The sequence below is a fragment of the Coregonus clupeaformis genome, unplaced genomic scaffold (assembly GCF_020615455.1).
Source record: "Coregonus clupeaformis isolate EN_2021a unplaced genomic scaffold, ASM2061545v1 scaf0125, whole genome shotgun sequence".
Classification (NCBI taxonomy): Eukaryota; Metazoa; Chordata; class Actinopteri; order Salmoniformes; family Salmonidae; genus Coregonus; species Coregonus clupeaformis.
In genome coordinates this window covers 25,250-48,566 of record NW_025533580.1, presented here as the reverse complement: position 1 = coordinate 48,566, position 23,317 = coordinate 25,250, and the positions used below count along the sequence as shown (strand labels likewise).

General features: G+C 44.1%; 4 protein-coding genes across 5 annotated transcripts; 2 read left to right on the top strand and 2 right to left on the bottom strand.

Annotated features, from left to right (window-relative positions):
• Positions 1–1,383: 1,383 nt before the first annotated feature.
• Positions 1,384–8,965, bottom strand: LOC121556480 (germ cell-specific gene 1-like protein). Its single transcript, XM_045213573.1, has 6 exons — positions 5,966–8,965; positions 3,403–3,585; positions 3,271–3,318; positions 2,747–2,899; positions 2,420–2,531; positions 1,384–2,316 (listed from the first exon to the last, which is right to left on the bottom strand). Exons 1-6 carry the CDS (start codon positions 6,159–6,161, stop codon positions 1,938–1,940), a joined length of 1,071 nt encoding a protein of 356 aa, XP_045069508.1. The 5' UTR covers positions 6,162–8,965; the 3' UTR covers positions 1,384–1,937.
• Positions 8,966–9,048: 83 nt separating this feature from the next.
• Positions 9,049–12,498, bottom strand: LOC121556483 (ubiquitin-like protein ATG12). Its single transcript, XM_041870368.2, has 4 exons — positions 12,279–12,498; positions 11,543–11,679; positions 10,011–10,073; positions 9,049–9,268 (listed from the first exon to the last, which is right to left on the bottom strand). Exons 1-4 carry the CDS (start codon positions 12,379–12,381, stop codon positions 9,209–9,211), a joined length of 363 nt encoding a protein of 120 aa, XP_041726302.1. The 5' UTR covers positions 12,382–12,498; the 3' UTR covers positions 9,049–9,208.
• LOC121556481 (isochorismatase domain-containing protein 2-like) lies at positions 12,188–14,641 on the top strand. Of its 2 annotated transcripts, none has more exons than XM_041870367.1 (7): positions 12,188–12,250; positions 12,794–12,875; positions 13,306–13,430; positions 13,584–13,796; positions 13,976–14,046; positions 14,165–14,282; positions 14,480–14,641. In XM_041870367.1, coding segments are annotated over exons 2-7 (594 nt in total). In that variant the 5' UTR covers positions 12,188–12,250; positions 12,794–12,874; the 3' UTR covers positions 14,546–14,641. The 2 variants fall into 2 exon arrangements, with proteins under 2 accessions (XP_041726301.1, XP_041726300.1); XM_041870366.1 differs by lacking the exon at positions 12,188–12,250 and adding an exon at positions 12,521–12,600.
• A 6,350-nt stretch (positions 14,642–20,991) lies between these two features.
• On the top strand, positions 20,992–23,264 carry LOC121542942 (forkhead box protein J3-like). The gene is made up of 5 exons (XM_045213589.1): positions 20,992–21,198; positions 21,339–21,479; positions 21,647–21,748; positions 21,887–22,237; positions 22,765–23,264. The coding sequence occupies exons 2-5, from the start codon at positions 21,359–21,361 to the stop codon at positions 22,866–22,868; spliced, it is 678 nt and encodes a 225-aa protein (XP_045069524.1). The 5' UTR covers positions 20,992–21,198; positions 21,339–21,358; the 3' UTR covers positions 22,869–23,264.
• Positions 23,265–23,317: the final 53 nt, after the last annotated feature.

Below are 23,317 nucleotides of genomic sequence, written 5' to 3'. Positions count from 1 at the left end.
TGTATGGGCTATTTGACCAAAAAGGAGAGTGATGGAGTGCTGCATCAGATGACCTGGCCTCCACAATCACCCGACCTCAACCCAACTGAGATGGTTTGGGATGAGTTGGGCCGCAGAGTGAAGGAAAAGCAGCCAACAAGTGCTCAGCTGTCATCAAGGCAAAGGGTCGCTACTTTGAAGAATCTGAAATCTATTTTGATTTGATTTGTTTAACACTTTTTCGGTTATAACATGATTCCATATATGTTATTTCATAGTTTTGATGTCTTCACTATTATTCTACAATGTAGAAAATAGTAAAAATAAAGAAAAACCCTTGAATAAATAGGTGTGTCCAAACCTTTGACTGGTACTGTAGATATGTTAGTGCCAGTGAATTAATTTAAAATGTTGATGGGAGACTATGTTACAGAGGAGTGTAAGTGCTTGTTTTAGGCTGGATCATGTTGTTGAATTGTATTGTATTGTTGTATGTTTTAATTCTGTAATGTATTGATTGTTACTGCCTTCTTGGCCAGGTATCCCTTGAAAAAGAGACTCTGGGTCTCAATAGGCTTTTCCTGGTTAAATAAAGGTTAAATAAATAAAATAAAATAAAATACAGAGCGATCTACAGTAGAGCTACCACAGAGAGATAGAGAAATCCAGAGAGATCTACAGTAGCTACCACAGAGAGATAGAGAAATCCAGAGAGATCTACAGTAGAGCTACCACAGAGAGATAGAGAAATACAGAGATATCTACAGTAGAGCTACCACAGAGAGATAGAGAAATACAGAGATATCTACAGTAGAGCTAGCACAGAGAGATATAGAAATACAGAGAGATCTACAGTAGAGCTAGCACAGAGAGATAGCGAAATACAGAGAGATCTACAGTAGAGCTAGCACAGAGAGATATAGAAATACAGAGAGATCTACAGTAGCTACCACAGAGAGTTAGAGAAATACAGAGAGATCTACAGTAGAGCTAGCACAGAGAGAGGGAAATACAGAGAGATCTACAGTAGAGCTAGCACAGAGAGATAGCGAAATACAGAGAGATCGTGGTCCTCTGTAGCTCAGCTGGTAGAGCACGGCGCTTGTAACGCCAAGGTAGTGGGTTCGATCCCCGGGACCACCCATACACAAAAATGTATGCACGCACGACTGTAAGTCGCTTTGGATAAAAGCGTCTGCTAAATGGCATATTATTATTATTATATCTACAGTAGAGCTAGCACAGAGAGATGGATAAATACAGAGAGATCTACAGTAGAGCTAGCACAGAGAGATAGAGAAATACAGATATGGTCTATGTCTCCTATAGGAGAGGAGGGGGAAGGAGGGCTGGGAGTGCATGAATAACATCAGTTCCACTTCAGATGGACACAGAGATTATTGTTTATTTTACAGGTTCAGAACGGGACCCATTCAGACAAAGTGAAAAGCATGTTTTACAAAGGTCAGAAAGTATTGGATACTTATGGTAAAACTATTTCCAACATGGATACATTTACATACATGTATACTGTATAACAATCCTTTACCATTAGGCACTATTGTATTAATTAATGACAATTTGAGGAGTGTTAGCACAAACCATGTATGTCAAGGTGATCTCTGTTAAATGTAAATGAGGGGATACTGTCGCTCTTACAGCCAACACAGTTCCTGTGTCCAATGTCCATAAAGTTCTGCTTCTTCCCCACAAGCAGTGCAAGATAATTATATCAGAATTCCCTCTCTCTCATATCTTATGTCAGAACTATTCCCCTCCCACTTTCTCAGTCTCACTCTTTCTCTGTCTCACTCTGTCTCTGTCTCACTGTCTCTGTCTCACTCTGTCTCTGTCTCACTCTTTCCATTTTGAGAGCTCAAGGTGCATATACAGTACCTGTAATGTGACTACATTACTCATAGTCCTCCTCTGGTCTCTTTAGCCCCACCCATCTCTTATTAACAGGGCGAATCAGCTCTTTCCCTCTCCATGGCCTCCTCCATCTCATCCATCTCTCTCTCACAGTCCTCACAGCCCTCTGGCCCACACCCCCCTACCAACACCAGAGTTGGTACATCCCCGTTCCCCACCCCCATCACGGTCCCGTCAGGCGCCCACGCCACGTCAATCATCCCTTCCGGGCACTGCAATAGGCCGCTGACAGAGTAGAGCCCGCCCCCGGGCACCACCTCATCATAGGGAGGGGCGTGGCTGGCGGCGCGGGCCTCCTCCAATCGGAGCCTCTGTTTGTGGCGCAGCTCGATGATGGTCTTGGTGTAAGAGTTGAGGGTGAAGACTGCAGCTCCCATACAACAGCTGAAGGAGATCCACGCCAAGCTGAGGAGAGACCACAGAGAGAGAGGGAGGGGTCATTAGAGAGAGAGTCCTATGAAAGAAGGGTCTCTACTATTCACTGCTAAGAGTGTGAATGAAAACCCACGCGAATGACCAGCCGTAGTCCCAGGTCTGAGGCCTCCAGTCTTTAGGGCCAACAATGACGGTCATCTGGAACACTGTGGTGTACATCATGTGGGCCACCATCCCCATCAGACCTGGAGTGGGGAGAGAGAAAAGCATTGATTTACTGTTTCATTGATGAATTAATTCAACATCTTGGCTAGAGGATGGGAGAGGCAGACAGAGATAAAGAGGTGAAGTCTGGAGGTGTTGAGAAGGATATGAACAAGAGAAGTGCTCCAGAGGAAGATACAGTAAAGACAGCGGAGGGAGGGAGGTTAAGGAGAAAGTGAAGGAGTGGAGGCGTTACCTGACAGTACGGTGCAGATGGCAGCATAGGCGTTGATTTTGAGAGCGTGTATCTCCTTATGGGAACACAACAGCTCCAGCCACATCAACAGAAAGCCCATTCCCAATAGACCAATGTAAGTGAACTCAGATATCACTGATAGCCATAACACACCTGCAGACACACACACATTTGTTTTACTATCCCTGTAGGGACCAAACAATTGATTTCCATTCAAAATCCTATTTTCCCTAACTCCTAACCCTAAACCTTTGACCTAATCCTAACCTTAACCTCAAAACCCTAACTGTAACCCTAAACCTAACCCCTAAGCCTAACATTTTCCTTGTCCCCACTTGTCCGAACGTCCCCACTTGTCCAAATGTTCCTTGTTTTACTATCGTTGTGAAGACTTCTGGTCACCACAAGGATAGTAAAACCAAACTACACACACACTGTATCAATGGGACGCCCATCCTCAACAGACCAACATGTAAAACTAGACACCACAGGCAGCGAGAGAGAGAGAGAGAGAGTGGACAAACCTTGTGTTTCACCAGGAGTCAGCTCAATAAAGCTGCGACACTTCTCACCTAGAGGAAAGAATTGGAACAATATTAGCGGTTTACAACTTTTTGTGAGAGAGAAAAGTAAAGAGCACTTGTAGCCTTTCTCACCATCAACGTGTTTCTCACAGCTCTCCCAGAAGCCAGTGTGGAAGTATCTGAAGGTGTACTTGTCCTCTCCTGTCTCCCAGATGTAGTGAACAGCATTGGCTAGCTGTCTCTGGCGGATATTAGCCAGTTCATCTCTCCTCTGCGGGGACAGGGTTCTGTTGTACGGGTTCTGAGTTGGGCTCTCTGAGGAGAGTAGAATATTATATTTCCTCTGTGGGGACAGGGTTCTGTTGTATGGGTTCTGATTTGGGCTCTCTGAGAGTAGAATATTATATTGGTATCCATCTGATGACAGTGGAAAAATATATTTTTGTTCACCTCTCTAATGTTCATATTTGTTCTACACAACACATACCTGAACATTCTGAGTAAAACCCAGATGTCTTCCTCTTATCCTTTCTAAGAAGTGACCCACTGGGCACACACTGGTTGAATCAACGTTGATGTGAAATAGACGTTGAATTGACGTCTATGCCCAGTAGGGATTGATTGAAATCTCATCCCATTTATTGTGAATGACACTGGGTCAGCGTGTTGGTCCTATCTTACTCCCAAATCTATACCCCATTGTCTACAACACTAAGGTTTTTATAACATAACTCAGACAGGATCAGCGACTAAGTGTGTGTGTGTATTCGTGTATTCACGTGCATGTATGTGAGCGTGATTGTGTATTCACGTTCATGTGTGTGAGCGTGGGTGTGTATTCACGTGCATGTGTGTGAGCGTAGGTGTGTATTCACGTGCATGTGTGTGAGCGTGGGTGTGTATTCACGTGCATGTGTGTGAGCGTGGGTGTGTATTCACGTGCATGTGTGTGAGCGTGGGTGTGTATTCACGTGCATGTGTGTGAGCGTGGGTTTGTATTCACGTGCATGTGTGTGAGCGTGGGTGTGTATTCACGTGCATGTGTGTGAGCGTGGGTGTGTATTCACGTGCATGTGTGTGAGCGTAGGTGTGTATTCACGTGCATGTGTGTGAGCGTGGGTGTGTATTCATGTGCATGTGTGTGAGCGTGGGTGTGTATTCACGTGCATGTGTGTGAGCGTGGGTGTGGATTCACGTGCATGTGTGTGAGCGTGGGTGTGTATTCACGTGCATGTGTGTGAGCGTGGGTGTGTATTCACGTGCATGTGTGTGAGCGTAGGTGTGTATTCACGTGCATGTGTGTGAGTGTGGGTGTGTATTCATGTGCATATGTGTGAGCGTGGGTGTGTATTCACGTGCATGTGTGTGAGCGTAGGTGTGTATTCACGTGCATGTGTGTGAGCGTGGGTGTGTATTCATGTGCATGTGTGTGAGCGTGGGTGTGTATTCACGTGCATGTGTGTGAGCGTAGGTGTGTATTCATGTGCATGTGTGTGAGCGTGGGTGTGTATTCATGTGCATGTGTGTGAGCGTGGGTGTGTATTCACGTGCATGTGTGTGAGCGTGGATGTGTATTCACGTGCATGTGTGTGAGCGTGGGTGTGTATTCACGTGCATGTGTGTGAGCGTTGGTGTGTATTCACGTGCATGTGTGTGACCGTGGGTGTGTATTCACGTGCATGTGTGTGAGCGTGAGTGTGGATGCACGTGCATGTGTGTGAGCGTGGGTGTGGATTCACGTGCATGTGTGTGAGCGTGGGTGTGTATTCACGTGCCTGCGTGTGAGCGTGTGCGTCAGGTGAGCCTCTTGCTGTGGTTAGAGGTGCTGGGCTCTGGCCAGAGTACATACTGTACACTACAGCTACAGCTCTCTAACTGGATTAATGTATGGTTATAGAGCTGTTCATCTCAATCTCACGGGATTATGCACAATACAGACCAGGGAGCAGAGAGGACAGAACAAAACACCAGGATTCATTTGCATTCCTCACACCCAGCAGATTACAGCTCAGAGCAAAGTTGTTTCAATGAGGGATGTGGAGGCAGGTTTGGGGGGATAGATTACATATGTACAGTATCATAAACCTTGAGACAATAGGGGAAGAGGCCACATAAGTGGGCCAGAATGTACTGCTGGGATGACAAAAAATGACAAGTTCTTTGAAAACAGTTGGTTTGGCGTAAAAAATTCTGAATGGTGTCTTTTGGGTGTTTGGCCATGTGGGAACACTTGGATGAGGGTTGTGATTGGGTTTCAACCCAAGTGGGCATGAAGAGCCAGGCAGACTAACACCGAACACACATACAAGCATGCACACATACAGAAGACACTCTCACTCACACACACCACACTGTCAGAAGACAGTATGTCATAATTGGCTGGCAGATGTCACCATGTTGTTGAAGTTATGTAATTCTTATGTTAAACACTGTTCTGCTACTCATCTAACACTCAGATGGGTACTTCAACCAAATTCATGCAGTTAAGACTCCCTTGTACATCCAAACCTTTTAGATAATAGCTTAGAGCTGGTAGGATCCGTAGGGCTGACTAGTGATGACAGTAACAGGATATACATATGATCACAGCGAGGGGTGGGTCATTAAGTTAAGGTGACACTCTGGAACTGGGTGTATTGAGAGTGCCACAGGAAATGACATCACAATTACATAGATGACAGTTACGTAGGCATACCTGTGGTGTAGGGTTCACTGTTGTTCTGACCACAGTTCCTCATCTTGACCGGAGACAGGCAGAGAGGCTTGACCACCTTGTGAGTCCCTTCACACCAGTAGGAGGTGCAGAGAGCCAGGATGGACAGGGCCAGAGCCAGAGTGGTCAGGGACAGGGACAGCAGGGAGCGGGACCGACGAGACATGTTCTCCAACATGGCCACACAGGGAGGAGGGGAGAGGGGGAGAGAAGGTCAAGAAGGAGGGATAGGGCGGGAGGAGAGGAAGTGTGTAGAGACACAGGGCAGGGGAAGGAGAAGAAGAGGATGGTGAAAGACAGATGGACAAAGGGAGGAAGATGGGATATAATTATCAACAGCAGTATGTGAGGATGAGGTTGTTGTTGGTGATGTAGAGGATGATGAAGAAGATGACAGTTCTGGTGATTGATTGAAATCAGTGAAAGAGAGTTTCAACAAGAAAGAACAGAGTAAAAGAAACAAGAGAAGATAAAAACAATGTAGAGAAAATATTAGAAAAAGTATACAAAGGGAACGCAAGATTAGAGAGAGAAGGGGAAAGAGAAAGAGTTGGATAAGATTGTTTCAAGTTAAAAGAGGGATGGAAAATAACAGATGGACAAATGAACAAAGGGATTTAGCGGAGGAGAGGGGTCATACCAGGAGAAAAGAAAGGGATGGGAGGAGGACACGTCTGTCCGACCAGGACTAAAAGTTTATGCTGTTATAGATCCCTATGGCTCTTCTCTCTAACCATTCAACAGTAATGGGAGTCAATAGATCACTAGCCCCTAGCCGCATCTCATCATAAACCTTACATAGCTATCGGATATGCTATCTAGATCTCTGTCGCCTAACTTTTCACTCTAGTCCTACAGTGGGAGGATACAGTGAGTTTTGATCATACAGACTTGATACAGATACTATTAGATCCAGACCTATGATGTATCATCAGATGGAGAGATATGATTGGAATACATTTTGCTTTGGCATACAAGTGTTTTCCGTATGATCACATCTTAGGGCAGATATATATATAGTATATCTTACTCATTGTAATGCTCAGGGTGATGGGTCATACAGGTCCAAGAGTTCCATGTGTGTTTGCAGATGGTTATGGAGGTATTAGTAATCCATACCGTTCTGTGACCCGCACCACGTTAACTTTCTACTTCCTGATTAAGAGGTTCTGGCCTGCCTCTACCTCTCATGGCATCCTCCTCACGACTTAAAGTAGAGGAGGAAATTATTAGTTAAGCCTCTGATCTAAATCATTTTTCTGGTAATCCACGTTAATCTGCTGTAATCTGTTTGTGTTAGGTGTGTTGGAGTGTGAAACCCACTCTGGCTCTCTCTCTCCTGGTCTCTCTCTCACACTGCTCGCGATCCCTGCACTGTTAACACAGGATAGATTAACCAGTTAGTCCCAGTGGCATAGCCACGGGAAGTAGGGGTGCTGAGGGTGCTACAGCATCCCTAGAAAAATCCCAATGAAAAAGTAGTGCACTGGGACTTTACTAGTTCTGTATTAGAAGACCGATTTAGCCGTCTGTAGAGTGGGCAAAATAAAATCACAGCACCCCCACCCCCAAACTACTTCCCGCGGCTATGCCCGGTGGGCAACTTTTCAGATTGCAGGTATTGTTTACATAGGTCATTACATGGCTCTGTGGAAGAAAACCCAGTTCAAGTGTAATACCCAACACATTCTGTAACAGTCAATAAACTGAAATCCATTGGCATAACAAATGGCCAATGAATCAACAATTCAAAATGCAAAACACTAAATGACCTACTGTACGTTAAAAACCCAGTGCCATTTCGCTACACCCGCAATAACATCTGCTAAATATGTGTATGCGACCAATAAAATGTGATTTTCACTATAATCCTCTTCTCCTCTGTTACCTACAGCATTATCATCATTCTCTTTGTCATTTCAGTTGTCTTTTTTTTTACAGAAAGACTGGACAGTACAAGATATATAAACAACCATACAGAGCACATCAGGAAGTACATCATTATTTTTCTCCATTTCAAACTCTTAACAGCTTATTCAGTTCTAGGAACTACTAATTCTTAGCCTGAAATTTGGCAACAAATCAAAACTGCATCGTTGCCTCACTACAGAAGAAAGATAACATCCATCACTACAATGCAATATTTCTACTGCTATCTTTTGCTGACATTTATTTTCCTCTATTTTCTTCCATCACAATCTTTCTTTCCTATCCTCTTTCCAATGTCCCTATTTTACCCTCAGCCCTCTCTGATATGCTGAGAGACATTTACGTTGACCAAGCAATTACTTTGCACAAATTTTCCGGCATTTTTGTCATCCCTGGGTACCCAAGTAGTCTCTGCTCTACTCCTCTCTCTGACTAATACCTCTGTCAGAATGGGCAGTTGTGACCCTTACCTCTCCAGCAGGATGCTCCTCTCCCTTTATCCTCCTTTCCCACTCTCTCTTATGCTCCAGGATGAGTGCGAGTCCCCCGCCACACTCCTCCTTTTTCTGTCTTTCTTGGGAATTTGTGTCACAGACCCATCCCGAATCCATGTAATCCCTCTAAATCCATCTGTTACTGTACTTTCTCTCATATCAGTCTCCCTCATTCCCTCCATCCATCCATCCTCTGTGGTACCCCCTCTGCCATTCTTGACTAACCCCAGCTCAACATTCACCCTCTCTTGGCACCATCCCATGTCATTATAGTGTTTGTGTTTAAAATTGATGCAAAGTGTTAATCATCTCAATCTGTGTGGGGTTATATTTAGTGTAAGTATCCTAGCCCGACGGGCTATGCCCCTGTTCAAATCAAAACTGCATTGTTGCCTCACTACAGAAGAAACAGAAGTATTTTTTTCTAAATACTCTCAAGATAACATCCATCACTACAATGCAATATTTATACTGCCATCTTTTGCTGACATTTATTTTCCTCTATTTTCTTCCATCACAATCTTTCTTTCCTATCCTCAGTGCCATAACACTACAAAGCCAAATCCTGAGTCCACAGAGTGAGTTTTCATTTTCCTATTAATGTATAGAACTGTCTGGAGACAACCCAGGGGACAGAGTGAGTTTACTTTATATAGTCACAATTTATTTACATTGGGTTATGTACAGCAAAACACAAACAAGAAATTAGCAATGACAACATTAGTTTTGACATGGAAGGAGTAAAAACAATATTGTGTGTGTATGCGGGTGCGTGAGTTTGAAGTGAAAAAGGCAAAAAAACTTAACCCCAGGCTTGAGATTTACAGTAATGTAGAACCAGCTTCCCATCACTGCCAAAACACTGAAAAACAGAGAGGGTAAGAGTTACTCTTTTAGAAGAATAGGAAAGGGAGCACAAAACATCAGCTGGAATTTTTAGCAGGTCTTTAATAGGAACGGTCAAGGCCATGGGTCAAGACGGGGTCAAGTGGACACTAATACCCTGACCGTTTGACTCGGAGAACTGTGCCTTTACCCCAGTGTTAACAGGTCTGAGGAGAATTAGACAGTAAGTCATATGTGATGCTGGCTCCATCATGCAGGCTTGCAATGAGCTTAGTGGATCTTCTGCCAAACATCTATACAGTTCCTTCTGATCTGCAAACACTGAAGGGGTAGCCTAGGGCTAGAGGTTATTTTGTAACCAAATTCTCAGAATCACCTCACACCTTTTCTCACGCAGTCACGTTTTTGCCACGTTTATTCTGTTACAGACACCTTAATGCATACTTTTAAATTATATTATGAGCTAAACATATAAAGTAAAAAATAAATAAATAAAATACTTTTTTTTAATTCTCTCAATGGCTAATACATAGCATCAGCAATCCAGGGTTTATATACATAATTGGTGAGTACTCAAGGCCTGTACTGGCCCCAGGGAACAGTAGTCACTGTGAGGATAAGAACAGTTCCGTCTCACAGGGAACTGCTCACTTAGACCTCCCTCTGGTGGGCAACTAACTCACCACAGGACAAATAAATAACAGAAAAACTGCATTTCCCAAGGCCTCCAGAAATGATTTCAAATGAAAAGTACTCACTTCAAATAGGACTCCTACTTCCTGATCAGGTGAGGGAGAGAATGACTGGTTGACATAAATGAACTGTGTGTGTGGTGAGAGAGAGAGAGAAAAAAAAATGGGTGTTAAGAATCATAGAACAAGCTGACACACTATAGTCACAGGTGAAAGGGTAAAGTGGGTGCATATCAAGGGGCCAGGGGGCAGTAAATTACGTTCAAAACAACGGTCGGCCATCTTGGATGCTTTCTCCAGTTCATACCTCAGTCACAGACAGAAGGGGTAACCCAGACATGTCACAGGGCTATAAAGCTGAAGCATCTGTTTAGATCGTTTTCTCACCACCAAATATGGTAGTGAGAGGAAGTCCAGTCGCGGGTAGTGGGAGAGGATGGAACTAGGTGAAACTGGGCCGACATTCTGCTAATTTTCTCATCAATTAAATATCTGATCTCAATACATTTTTTATGTTCCCAAAACTAGAATATGTTACGAACACAGTGCACTAGGTTTTATAGACTTGACGCTTTGCCAAAGTATTAAAACATTGCATTGTTTAGGAGTGCAAGGTCGAATTGAGTTTGTGTACACACGCACCTAACAGAAATATGCAAATACATGCTACAATGTGCCTATAAAGCCCCACAGTGGAGGGGTCATAATACCCATAAAACCTAGCGGTCAAACAGGGAAATGGTTCCAGTCGTTTTTCCATTCATTTTTCCCATAGGGGATTTTAGAAACACTTAAATTAAGGTCTGTGTTTCGTGTAGGCTTACCCTGTCGTGACATTTTGATAACCATGTCAATCTCTCTCAGACAAGGTGACTTTTATCAAGATATTAGCCTCTATTTATTCTCAGATTTGAATATGCAAATGTACATCAAAGTACACATCACGCAAGACTACAAATCCCTGCAAGCTCCTGCACTTCAACTCTAGCTGGCACATTTGCTAACAGGTACATTTTAAGAAATGTTGCCAATTTATTTATTACTACATTTAGCTAACATTAAATAGTTAATCCAGAGATTCTTACCTTTGCCTCGATTCGTCAGTCTTGTCAAGATCAACATGGCATTTGTCGTTCTTTATGATAGCCACATTAGCAGTTAATTAGCATTTCATTTGTTGGTGGTAAATACTGGCGAATATATTGATAAAAGTCACCTTGTCCGAGGGAAGTTTACACGGTTATCAAAACTTCACGCCAGGGTAAGCCTACACGAAACACAGCCCTTATTTTAAGTGTTTCTAAAATTCCCTATGGGAAAAATGAATGGTGGAAAAACAATTGGAACCATTTCCCCGTTTGACCGCTAGGTTTTATGGGTATAATCACTCATACTGTGGTACTTTATAGGATCTTGCTAGCTCATCCTTGGCTTTATTTGCTCCCACTGTAAAACGACACAGATTAACTATCTTGGGTTAGTTATAAATATATTTGCCTCATTGGTGCATATACCGGAGGTATCACCTGTCCACTTCCTCTAGCTGAAGGGAAGGAGACAAGAGACAACTATTGAGAAGTATACACAGAATAACTCACCAGCTGTTCATTGGCCTCCATCTTGAGGAATCGAGAGATGAACTGAGAGAGCGATTGCACTGTCCTCCCTTTCTCTACCGACCATTTCTTCGTCTTCATGATGGGGGTGTCTCCTACTGCCTTCAACAACACATCAACTAGGGAGAGAAGAAGGAAGAGAGAGAATACATATATATTTTGCATTGCATAACGATAGACTACTAGACTAAAGTGAATGCCCTGATCAGTGTTATTAGCCACATAACCTAATTTTGCAACCTAAACTATCATAGGTTTCCAGCTATGTTATAGTTAGATGGAAAAATAGGTAGATCTTGGACTGTGGGATCATTTTCACCATGACACAGGCTGTAACGTCTGAAAATTGATTTTGGCATGTTCTGTTTGATGCAGTAAGAAAGAAAAAAAGATGTATCAGCCTTAAAAATTTTTTTGATAATGTGTTAAAGTAAGAGGTAAACTTCATTTGACTGCATCTTTTACAGCATGCTAGAATGAAATGCTAGCTAAACGTTGCCATTCAGCCAGTACCTGCCCTCTTTAAAATGTATGGACATTCCTGATCAACCATTCGCTGTTTACAAAATTGTTTAAATTCTATTGACTGAGACAACTGTCAATCAACCTCTTCCAGGTCACATTTGCGGAAGTGTAAACAGTCGATTTGCTTGTAAACAGAAAGCACGATATCTTACTGTACATTTAACTGTGAGTCAAACACTCGCTCATAACTAACTTTTTTTCTTCTCGTCTGCCGTCCCCGAGTCTTCCGTAGGCTGTTGTGGGGTTGAAGGCTCATCTTTTTGCGTTTCTGTAGGGGACTCAGCATTGTCAGACATCCTCAGCTGTCCTTATCATGAGTGTGTGCACTAGATTCTGAAGCGCACTCGTTATGGGGAAAACGCTGCATGCTATTGGCCGAAACAAATGTCAATGCTCAATGCATCTCATTCGATTGGTTTATTGGATGTGAGGGGCGTTTTAGGGTAATTTGTGTACAGCGGTCGAAGTTGAAAGTAGATCTCATGTTTATTTTCACCTAGACGTGAATTTATGAGGTGTGTTGTGAATGCAATTATTTCTGTCTCTCTGTTTAGCCAATATATTTTACAGCTTGATCTAGTAATCATTGTCTAATTCTATGACAGTCTCGGTCTTTTATTTCGCGTGCTGAATGTTGGTTGTGTACTGTATGTGTAACCTAATTTGCTCTGTCAAAAATCAAAACATTTCCTACATTTTGCTAATAAGGAGGGGGCGTCATCTGTCCGGCAGCTGTAGAAAGTTGGACCTTCAAGTTCAACCATTCCACACGTCGAACCCCCACTCAACAGTACGTTTGATCCCTTTGCCTTTTCTTTACTAATTTAATGCTTATTTACTTTCTTTTGAAAGGCATTCCTGGACATGCATTCCTTTAAAGTTGACATACATTGAAAACATTACAGTGAAATATAAAATCTGCATTGACAAATCTGCACAAGCTGCAATATCTATGTATACAAGGTTGACATACGAATTCCCTGTGAGCGTGCCTACAGTACACATACAAATACAGCTTGACATTGAAATAATGACATGCATTGAATCCTCTTGTTGTCTCATCTGTGTCTAGAGTTGAATTAACAAATGTTGAGAGTTGAGAACATGATTTTGCTGTCACAAATGTTTGCTGTCACAGTCCTCTGAATCTGATCCATTGAGCACCCTTTTGATATAGTACTTCTAGTCTATTCTAGTCTCATTACATATTGCTCTCTCAGTGGCAGGGATTGGCAGACTGTCAACAAAGGGCTCAGTGCTCTTACTGTGTGACATGCAGGAGAAGTTCAGACCCAACATCTTCCAGTTCACCAACATTGTCAGCAACGCAGCCAGACTGCTACAGGTAGACACACATACACACACACACACACACACACACACACACACACACACATATTCATACAGCTCATTACAAGTTAAAGTTTGTTGCCACCCACATAGCATTCAATACAAATTCAATGTGTCTCTCCCTCTCCTTCCCTCTCCCCCAACCCAGGCAGCCCGTGTTCTGGGCATCCCCTCCATAGTGACAGAGCAGTACCCTAAAGGCCTGGGTCCCACGGTGCCTGAGCTGGGGGCTGGCGACCTGACAGCCCACGCCAAGACCAAGTTCACCATGATGATAGAGCCAGTGGAGAAGGAGCTCAAAGCCCTGGGAGACCCCAAGATAGCCATCCTCTGTGGGATAGAGACACAGGCCTGCATCGCGGTGAGACCACAGGTTCAGATATGACTGGAATTGGTCCGTAAGCTCAGATCTGTGATCAGTTTTTCCCTACCCTACCTGAATCTGGAGCCTTGTTCAGACTGATCCTTGGGAACAAGTTCATAATTAATTGAATGTACTGTAAATAGGGCTCATCTATCTGTTCTTCTCCCACTAATTAGTGCACAACCTTTGACCTGCTGGAGAAGGGTATGGAAGTCCATATCGTGGCTGATGCCGTCTCATCCAGAAGGTACTACTGTGTTCCCTACTATTTCTCTTCAGTATTTTTCTTCAATTACTCACATTTTCACTGGTTAAACATTTCTGGTGCTGAGATATTATTTTCCCTTCTCTATTTCCGTCTCCAGTCAGACAGACCGGTTGTTTGCCCTGTCCCGGTTGAGGCAGAGTGGAGCCTTCCTGACCACAACAGAGGCCGTCCTTCTACAGCTAGTACAAGATGCCAAACACCCCAACTTTAGAGAGGTACTGTACCATGTCGCCTCCACCTTTCAGAATACACACACCACCTATTGTCTTATCAGTTAGTGTTGTGATTACACAATGTCACTCAGCCTGTTACATGTTAATTACATAGGTTATTACACAAGTCGTTACTCTTGTATAAGCCTATGTAATGTAAATAGTGTCCAGCAGTGGATGAATCATGTTTCCTTCCACAGATCCAGAAGCTGTTGGTCCAGCCATCCCCTGACACAGCCCTGCTAGCCTTCTTCAGCTCTCTGTAGAGAAGACAAGCTCCTTCCTGTTATCTGTGAATGCATCTGAAACACTGTGTGAACACAAGTACGGAAATAAAACCATGCTGCTGTTTTCCATGCTGACTGCTGAATGTTGATCATCTTTGAAATGGTGTTAGAAGGGGGAATGGAGAATGGAGCGTATACAGGAGCCCTTTGATGACATCATATTACTTTTGTGGGTTTTGCTGTGCTCTGTGTGTGCTGGGAGGCTTACATCTGTCCTACTCCAAATCACATTTTATTTGTCACATGCTTCGTAAACAATAGGTGTAGACTAACAGTGAAATACTTACTTACTTCCTAACAATGCAGAGACAAAAAATAATGAAATAGTAGACAAATAATAACACAAGGAATAAATACACAATGAGTAATGATAACTTCACTATATACACAGGGTACCAGTACCGAATCGATTTGCAGGAGTACGAGGTAATTGAGGTAAATATGTACATATACACTGAGGGAAAAAAGTATTTGATCCCCTGCTGATTTTGTATGTTTGCCCACTGACAAAGACATGATCAGTCTATAATTTTAATGGTAGGTTTATTTGACCAGTGAGAGACAGAATAACAACAACAGAATTCCAGAAAAACGCATGTCAAAAATGTTATAAATTGATTTCCATTTTAATGAGGGAAATAAGTATTTGACCCCTCTGCAAAACATGACTTAGTACTTGGTGGCAAAACCCTTGTTGTTAATCACAGAGGTCAGACGTTTCTTGTAGTTGGCCACCAGGTTTGCACACATCTAAGGAGGGATTTTGTCCCACTCCTCTTTGCAGATCTTCTCCAAGTCATTAAGGTTTCAAGGCTGACGTTTGGCAACTCGAACCTTCAGCTCACTCCACAGATTTTCTATGGGACTAAGGTCTGGAGACTGGCTAGGCCACTCCAGGACCTTAATGTGCTTCTTCTTGAGCAACTCCTTTGTTGCCTTGGCCGTGTGTTTTGGGTCATTGTCATGCTGGAATACCCATCCACAACCCATTTTCAATGCCCTGGCTGAGGGAAGGAGGTTCTCACACAAGATTTGACGGTACATGGCCCCGTCAATCGTCCCTTTGATGTGGTGAAGTTGTCCTGTCCCCTTAGCAGAAAAACACCCCCAGAGCATAATGTTTCCACCTTCATGTTTGACGGTGGGGATGGTGTTCTTGGGGTCATAGGCAGCATTCCTCCTCCTCCAAACACGGCGAGTTGAGTTCATGCCAAAGAGCTTCATTTTGGTCTCATCTGACCACAACACTTTCACCCAGTTCTCCTTTGAATCATTCAGATGTTCATTGGCAAACTTCAGACGGGCCTATACAGTGGGGGAAAAAAGTATTTAGTCAGCCACTAATTGTGCAAGTTCTCCCACTTAAAAAGATGAGAGAGGCCTGTAATTTTCATCATAGGTACACGTCAACTATGACAGACAAAATGAGAAAATCACATTGTAGGAGTTTTAATGAATTTATTTGCAAATTATGGTGGAAAATAAGTATTTGGTCAATAACAAAAGTTTCTCAATACTTTGTTATATACCCTTTGTTGGCAATGACACAGGTCAAACGTTTTCTGTAAGTCTTCACAAGGTTTTCACACACTGTTGCTGGTATTTTGGCCCATTCCTCCATGCAGATCTCCTCTAGAGCAGTGATGTTTTGGGGCTGTCGCTGGGCAACACAGACTTTCAACTCCCTCCAAAGATTTTCTATGGGGTTGAGATCTGGAGACTGGCTAGGCCACTCCAGGACCTTGAAATGCTTCTTACGAAGCCACTCCTTCGTTGCCCGGGCGGTGTGTTTGGGATCATTGTCATGCTGAAAGACCCAGCCACGTTTCATCTTCAATGCCCTTGCTGATGGACGGAGGTTTTCACTCAAAATCACACGATACATGGCCACATTCATTCTTTCCTTTACACGGATCAGTCGTCCTGGTCCCTTTGCAGAAAAACAGCCCCAAAGCATGATGTTTCCACCCCCATGCTTCACAGTAGGTATGGTGTTCTTTGGATGCAACTCAGCATTCTTTGTCCTCCAAACACGACGAGTTGAGTTTTTACCAAAAAGTTATATTTTGGTTTCATCTGACCATATGACATTCTCCCAATCCTCTTCTGGATCATCCAAATGCACTCTAGCAAACTTCAGACGGGCCTGGACATGTACTGGCTTAAGCAGGGGGACACGTCTGGCACTGCAGGATTTGAGTCCCTGGCGGCGTAGTGTGTTACTGATGGTAGGCTTTGTTACTTTGGTCCCAGCTCTCTGCAGGTCATTCACTAGGTCCCCCCGTGTGGTTCTGGGATTTTTGCTCACCGTTCTTGTGATCATTTTGACCCCCACGGGGTGAGATCTTGCGTGGAGCCCCAGATCGAGGGAGATTATCAGTGGTCTTGTATGTCTTCCATTTCCTAATAATTGCTCCCACAGTTGATTTCTTCAAACCAAGCTGCTTACCTATTGCAGATTCAGTCTTCCCAGCCTGGTGCAGGTCTACAATTTTGTTTCTGGTGTCCTTTGACAGCTCTTTGGTCTTGGCCATAGTGGAGTTTGGAGTGTGACTGTTTGAGGTTGTGGACAGGTGTCTTTTATACTGATAACAAGTTCAAACTGGTGCCATTAATACAGGGAACGAGTGGAGGACAGAGGAGCCTCTTAAAGAAGAAGTTACAGGTCTGTGAGAGCCAGAAATCTTGCTTGTTTGTAGGTGACCAAATACTTATTTTCCACCATAATTTGCTAATAAATTCATAAAAAATCCTACAATGTGATTTTCTGGAATTTTTTTCTCTCAATTTGTCTGTCATAGTTGACGTGTACCTATGATGAAAATTACAGGCCTCTCTCATCTTTTTAAGTGGGAGAACTTGCACAATTGGTGGCTGACTAAATACTTTTTTTCCCCACTGTATATGTGCTTTCTTGAGCAGGGGGACATTGCGGGCGCTGCAGGATTTCAGTCCTTCACGGCGTAATGTGTTACCAATTGTTTTCTTGGTGACTATGGTCCCAGCTGCCTTGAGATCATTGACAAGATCCTCCCGTGTAGTTCTGGGCTGATTCCTCACCGTTCTCATGATCATTGCAACTCCACGAGGTGAGATCTTGCATGGAGCCCCAGGCCGAGGGAGATTGACAGTTCTTTTGTGTTTCTTCCATTTGCGAATAATCGCACCAACTGTTTTCACCTTCTCACCAAGCTGCTTGGCAATGGTCTTGTAGCCCATTCCAGCCTTGTGTAGGTCTACAATCTTGTCCCTGACATCCTTGGAGAGCTCTTTGGTCTTGGCCATGGTGGAGAGTTTGGAATCTGATTGATTGATTGCTTCTGTGGACAGGTGTCTTTTATACAGGTAACAAGCTGAGATTAGGAGCACTCCCTTTAAGAGTGTGCTCCTAATCTCAGCTCGTTACCTGTATAAAAGACACCTGGGAGCCAGAAATCTTTCTGATTGAGAGGGGGCCAAATACTTATTTCCCTCATTAAAATGCAAATAAATTTATAACATTTTTGACATGCGTTTTTCTGGATCTTTTTGTTGTTATTCTGTCTCTCTGTCACGCCCTGGCTCTGGGGACTCTTATATGTTGAGCCAGGGTGTGTAGGGTCTATGTTTTGTGTTCTATGTTCAATTTCTAGTTCTTGTGTTTTCTAGGTTGGCCGGGGTGGTTCTCAATCAGAGGCAACGAGAATCAGCTGTTGCTTGTTGTCTCTGATTGGGAACCATACTTAGGCAGCCTGTTGTGCACTTGTGTTTTGTGGGATCTTGTTCCGTGTTGGTTTGTGTTGTTAACCGAGGACTTCACGTTTCATTTGGTTGTTTTGTATTTTGTATCGTGTTGCCAGTACACTATTAAAAAGATGTACGCATATCACGCTGCGCCTTGGTCCAATCATTATGACGATCGTAACACTCTCACTGTTCAAATAAACCTACCATTAAAATTATAGACTGATCATGTCTTTGTCAGTGGGCAAACGTACAAAATCAGCAGGGGATCAAATACTTTTTTCCCTCACTGTAGGTAGGGATAAAGTGACTAGACAACAGGATAGATAATAAACAGTAACAGCAGTGTATGTGATGAGTCAAGAGTTAGTGCAAAAAGGGTCAATGCATATATTCCAGGTAGCTATTGGTTAAGTATTTAACTATTTAGCAGTCTCATAGCTTGAGGTAGAAGCTGTTCAGGTTCCAGACTTGGTGCATCGGTACCGCTTGCCATGCAGTAGCAGAGAGAACAGTCTATGACTTGGGAGGCTGGAGTCTTTCACAATTTTTAGGGCTTTCCTCTGACACTTCCACTCCACCTTCTACAGTCCACAGGGGAGAGATGAGACAGAGGACTAGGTAAAAATTCACAAATTACCCTATAGGCACTGAAATAAGTGTAGTTTTGTATTTTCACTCTAACAGCCCACGGAATGAAGGTATGGTAATCTAATCCTAGAACTGTGGCAACTTCCTCAAGCAGACAAGGGGTGTAGACAACCCTTGAGAGGCGGAGGAACAGAATCTGATGTCACAGAGAGGGAGGAGTGGATGATCTCATTCAAGGGCAGACTGAAAGAGAGGGGAAGAAGAGAGCGGGAGAGAAAAAGGAAGCAGAGTCTGCTATACGTTTTCTTTTCTTCTCCACACTGAAACAAACTTTCAAAAAGAGAAAAGACGATAAGAGTGCTGGTGAGGATCAACCGATTGGGAATGAGAGAGTGAGATAAAGAAAGAGGGAGGAATAACACTAACCTGACACTCAGAGTCGTGCACAACTGATGAGAACATCAAATATTACGTGTTTGAGGCCTTGGGGCCTTCAGTGACCAAGGAGGGAGAGGTAAGTCAGTCACTCTTACTCCTAACTAAATAGAAAACTCGAAACAAACACTTGAAGTGCTATGACACATAGCAAAGTCAGTCTCTATTGTGAGTGTTATATTTCCATTGAAACGCAACGTGACATGTAAACAACACCATCTAAAACTGCAGTGCTGATGACAGTATTGCATTACTGTGGTGAATCTTACTATAATGTTGTTCTATAGAACTGTTCTTATACATCTTATATTCTACAGCAGGTGGGCACTTCTGGTCCTGGAGGGCTTCAGTGTGTGCAGGCTTTTGTTCCAACTCTCAGTGCCCTGAGAGAGAGAGAGAGAGAGAGAGAGAGCATGTCTTCTAACTTGGACTCCAGTCTAACCAGCATAGACTGGCTCCCCCAGCTGGGAGTCAGCTCACTGCGATCAGGAAGAGAGAGAGGAGAAGAGGGGGAGAGAAAGAAAGAGAGAGGGAGGGAGAGAAGTGATCTTCCTCCCCCCATCCCTGCCCCCTTTCTTTCCTCTGGATCCAAAGCCAAGCCCCCTCACAGCTACGCCACCCTCATCGCCATGGCGATAGGGGCCGCCCCTGGCAGGAAGTTGAGTTTGAATGACATCTACATGTGGATCAGTGACATGTTCCCCTACTACAGCAGATCTGGCAGGGGATGGAAGGTGCAGTAATCAGAAATACTCCAAACACTCCATGTCCAAACTGTCCAAAGTCGAGTGTCCAAAAATAGTGTTAATGCAATACATGTTCATGCTTATTTTGCCTCCCAGAACTCCATCCGCCATAACCTGTCCCTCAATAAATGCTTCCGGAAGGTTCCTCGACCCCAAAGTGACCCTGGGAAGGTGAGTCATTCTAAAAACATTCAAACAGGGCCACATAGATGCCACATGTGAAGACGTTAGTGGCCAGTACACTCAGTGATCCACTGTTCTCTGTGAAATACAATACCTAGGCTAGAAATAGATAAAAGTATGATATTTCAAAATATACTGAATATATTACAGTTTCATACTTTTTTGTACTTTTGTAGTAATACCTCTAAATTGTGAGAACCCTCCACCTCTTGTGTTTCCAGGGTTCCTATTGGATGATGGACAGCCCCTCAGAGCCCAATCCGCTGAGTGGAACCAAGCGTCCGTTTCCAGCTGAAGAGGAGGAGGGGTCCATCCAGGTCCCCCATGTCTCAGTGATGCAGGCAGAGAAACAGAATTCACCCCAGACAGACCTTTATACGCCTTTAGCATCGCCACAGGAACCTAGTCAACAACTATCACCCCACCAACATTCACTATCCCCCCCACCCTGCAAGGTAGAGTAAGTTCAGTCCCAACAAATGTATCCAGTAGATTGATAAAGATTACAACCAAATAACAAGCTGTTGTTGTCTATCACCTTGATTCCACAGCAACGGCCACCCTATATGCAGTCCCCTGTCTCCTCTCTCTCTGTCCCCCATGCGACTGTCTCCCCATCTACTGCCCCTGCTACTCTCCCCTCTCTTTCTGTTCCTCACTCTCTCCCATCTCTTTCTATCCCTCACTCTCTCCCATCTCTTTCTTTCCCTCACTCTCTCCCCTCTCTTTCTACCTCTCACTCTATTGTCCCCTCTTCTGTCTCTCCTCAAACTCTCCCTTCTTCTTCTGTTCCCTCTCTTTCTGTCCCATCTCTTTCTGTTGCCCCTACCTACGCCTCGTCTCACTCCTGTGATCCCCATCTCCGTTTCTCCTTCTCTGATCTGAACCTGCCAGACCTCTACACCTCCTTCCAGTCCCTCTGCAGAAGCGTCAGGGAGAGAGTGGCCTCGCAATGTACGTTCTCTCTCACTTTCTAAATGTGTTTTTATATGTATCTCTCTGTGCTGTCAGAGAATGTGTGTATGTGAGTGTTTAACTCTCTCTCTCTCTCTCTCTCTCTCTCTCTCTCTCTCTCTCTCTCTCTCTCTCTGTAGCGGACGTGGGTCCCTTATTTATGTTGACCAATGACAGTACCCCACTGCACACCCCAACCCTCCCCCCTCTCTCCCCTCGTCCTGTACCCTCTGTAGCGCCTGGGCCTCCTCCTGAGGCAGACAGACTGTCTCACAGCAGTGGTGATTATAACAACTCAATACTTGAACACTCAACACCTGAACACCTTAGCACTTCAAAAATCTATTCAATTGTGTCTGTAGGCTTGTCACTGCACTATGTGAATATGATACAGTAACTAAGTCTTTGACAAACTATGCCACCCCTCTCTCTCTGTTTATCTCTGTAGTGGTGCCAGCAGACTGGTTCAGTACTACAGACACTCTGAAGGAGAGCTTTAGGATCGCCAGCAGTCTGGACTGGGCCAACATTGACCTCACTAGCCACCCAGGTCACTTAACAAACGACATGATTATTATAGATTAATGCTACCCATTTATTTCTACATTATGTCAATGTGATAACTATTTTTGTCAATCTTCCTCTTCCGCCCTGCTATTCTTTCCCCCATCCTCCCTCTCTCCTCCAGACCTCCTGGAGAGCATGCGCCAGGCCGAGCTCTGTGATTGGGCGCTGGAGCCAACGCTCTTCACTTCGCTCTGTGATTCGCTGAACCGTTTCTTCACTCAGAAGGGCCTGATTGGCTCCTCCTCCGGTAACAACTCCCCATTGGCCCACGGTGCCCCTCAATCTCTGCTCCTCCCATCCCTTACTCACAACACCCCCACCCTGGCCAGCCTGACTCACCCCTCTCCCCTGGCCTACCCCCCTCTGGTCCCCCCTTCCAGCAGTGGGCAGCCCCCCAGGAGGCCCCTCCACCCCCAAACCCAGAGTCTACAGAGGCCCCACCTGACCCAGCCCGGAGCCCCTCAGACCAATGGTGAGACCTCAGCCATGGTCACAAGACGCCTTTCTAAACTAGTTACACAGTACTTTAGCTCTACAACTTCCAGTACACAGTAGTGGTGTTTTGGCAAGTTTTTTTGTTGCAAAGCCTATTTTTGTTTGTTTTACAAAAAGTAATATTTTCTATCAGTGTAAAGCTTTGCTTCGCTCAATGGTACAGGTTGGGGTTATTTAGTCAAATATAGTAGGCATGCTACAGTGCATCACTCTGATGTAATCAAATGGCTTCCTGTTTCCTTGCCTTTGTTGGCCTCAATACCACGAATGTAACAGGGACAGGGCTGGGTTGGTAAGGTGGAAAGTCCACCCCAGTCACCTCATGACGTCACATTGTGAAGGAGATGAGGAAACGGGAAGTGATAATAGGGAAGTGAACATTAAACTGCTTTGAAAGGGACTTGAGTTGTACTCCTTGTAATAGTTTGAGGTCTGTGCAGTTCTTTCCTAGTCAACAAAGGAGGCTTATCATAGTGTCTTCCTCTCTTCTCCACTCTCACACAGCTGGGATCCAACTTCAACCTAAACCCCGTCCCCCTATGAAACATCTCCATAACAACAGTGAGGAGATCCAAGATGACTTTGACTGGGACTCTCTGATCGCCTGACACAGAGTGGATTCTGTTTGCCCCACGATTCCATTCAGGAAGCCTACTGGATCAGTGTTGCCCGCTGGCACAGATCTAGGATCAGCTTACTCTCCCCCAAAAACAAACCTGGACCACTGGGAGGAAACATGCAAAACTGAACTTAGATCAGTATCTAGGGGAAACTTCCTCCTACTCCGAGGGGGCTCACATACAAAACACTACACCCTATATTCAGCTGCCTCACCACAAACACACAGACACTACTCTTGACAGTGAGGATGGTCATTGGTACATTGATTATGACTGAATGCTGTATGCTTATTTGCTGCAATTGTATCCCCATCATCTGGAAGTCTTCACAGAAGCTTCTGGACATGCATTAACTTCACGTTAATAAAATATTATAAAAATGAATTATTGTCCCAGTTTTTCCCTGTCCAACAGCATTGGCACATCAAACACACAGT

Bases quoted from the DNA above. Each gene is read 5' to 3' on its own strand.
- LOC121556480 (XM_045213573.1), bottom strand. From the start codon at position 6,161: ATGTTGGAGAACATGTCTCGTCGGTCCCGCTCCCTGCTGTCCCTGTCC. The intron at 3,586-5,965 runs GTATGCCTACGT...TACTCTCCTCAG, and splicing joins CAGTGAACCCTACACCACAG to AGAGCCCAACTCAGAACCCG. The intron at 2,317-2,419 runs GTGGGTTTTCAT...GTCTCTCCTCAG, and splicing joins GACTACGGCTGGTCATTCGC to CTTGGCGTGGATCTCCTTCA.
- LOC121556483 (XM_041870368.2), bottom strand. From the start codon at position 12,381: ATGTCTGACAATGCTGAGTCCCCTACAGAAACGCAAAAAGATGAGCCT. The intron at 11,680-12,278 runs GTTAGTTATGAG...TTCTCTCCCTAG, and splicing joins GGCAGACGAGAAGAAAAAAA to TTGATGTGTTGTTGAAGGCA. The intron at 10,074-11,542 runs GTGAGTTATTCT...CCACACACACAG, and splicing joins TGGAGGCCAATGAACAGCTG to TTCATTTATGTCAACCAGTC.
- LOC121556481 (XM_041870367.1), top strand. The intron at 13,797-13,975 runs GTGAGACCACAG...CCCACTAATTAG, and splicing joins AGACACAGGCCTGCATCGCG to TGCACAACCTTTGACCTGCT. The intron at 14,283-14,479 runs GTACTGTACCAT...TTCCTTCCACAG, and splicing joins AACACCCCAACTTTAGAGAG to ATCCAGAAGCTGTTGGTCCA.
- LOC121542942 (XM_045213589.1), top strand. From the start codon at position 21,359: ATGTTGACCAATGACAGTACCCCACTGCACACCCCAACCCTCCCCCCT. The intron at 21,749-21,886 runs GTCACTTAACAA...TCTCTCCTCCAG, and splicing joins TGACCTCACTAGCCACCCAG to ACCTCCTGGAGAGCATGCGC. The intron at 22,238-22,764 runs GTGAGACCTCAG...ACTCTCACACAG, and splicing joins CGGAGCCCCTCAGACCAATG to CTGGGATCCAACTTCAACCT.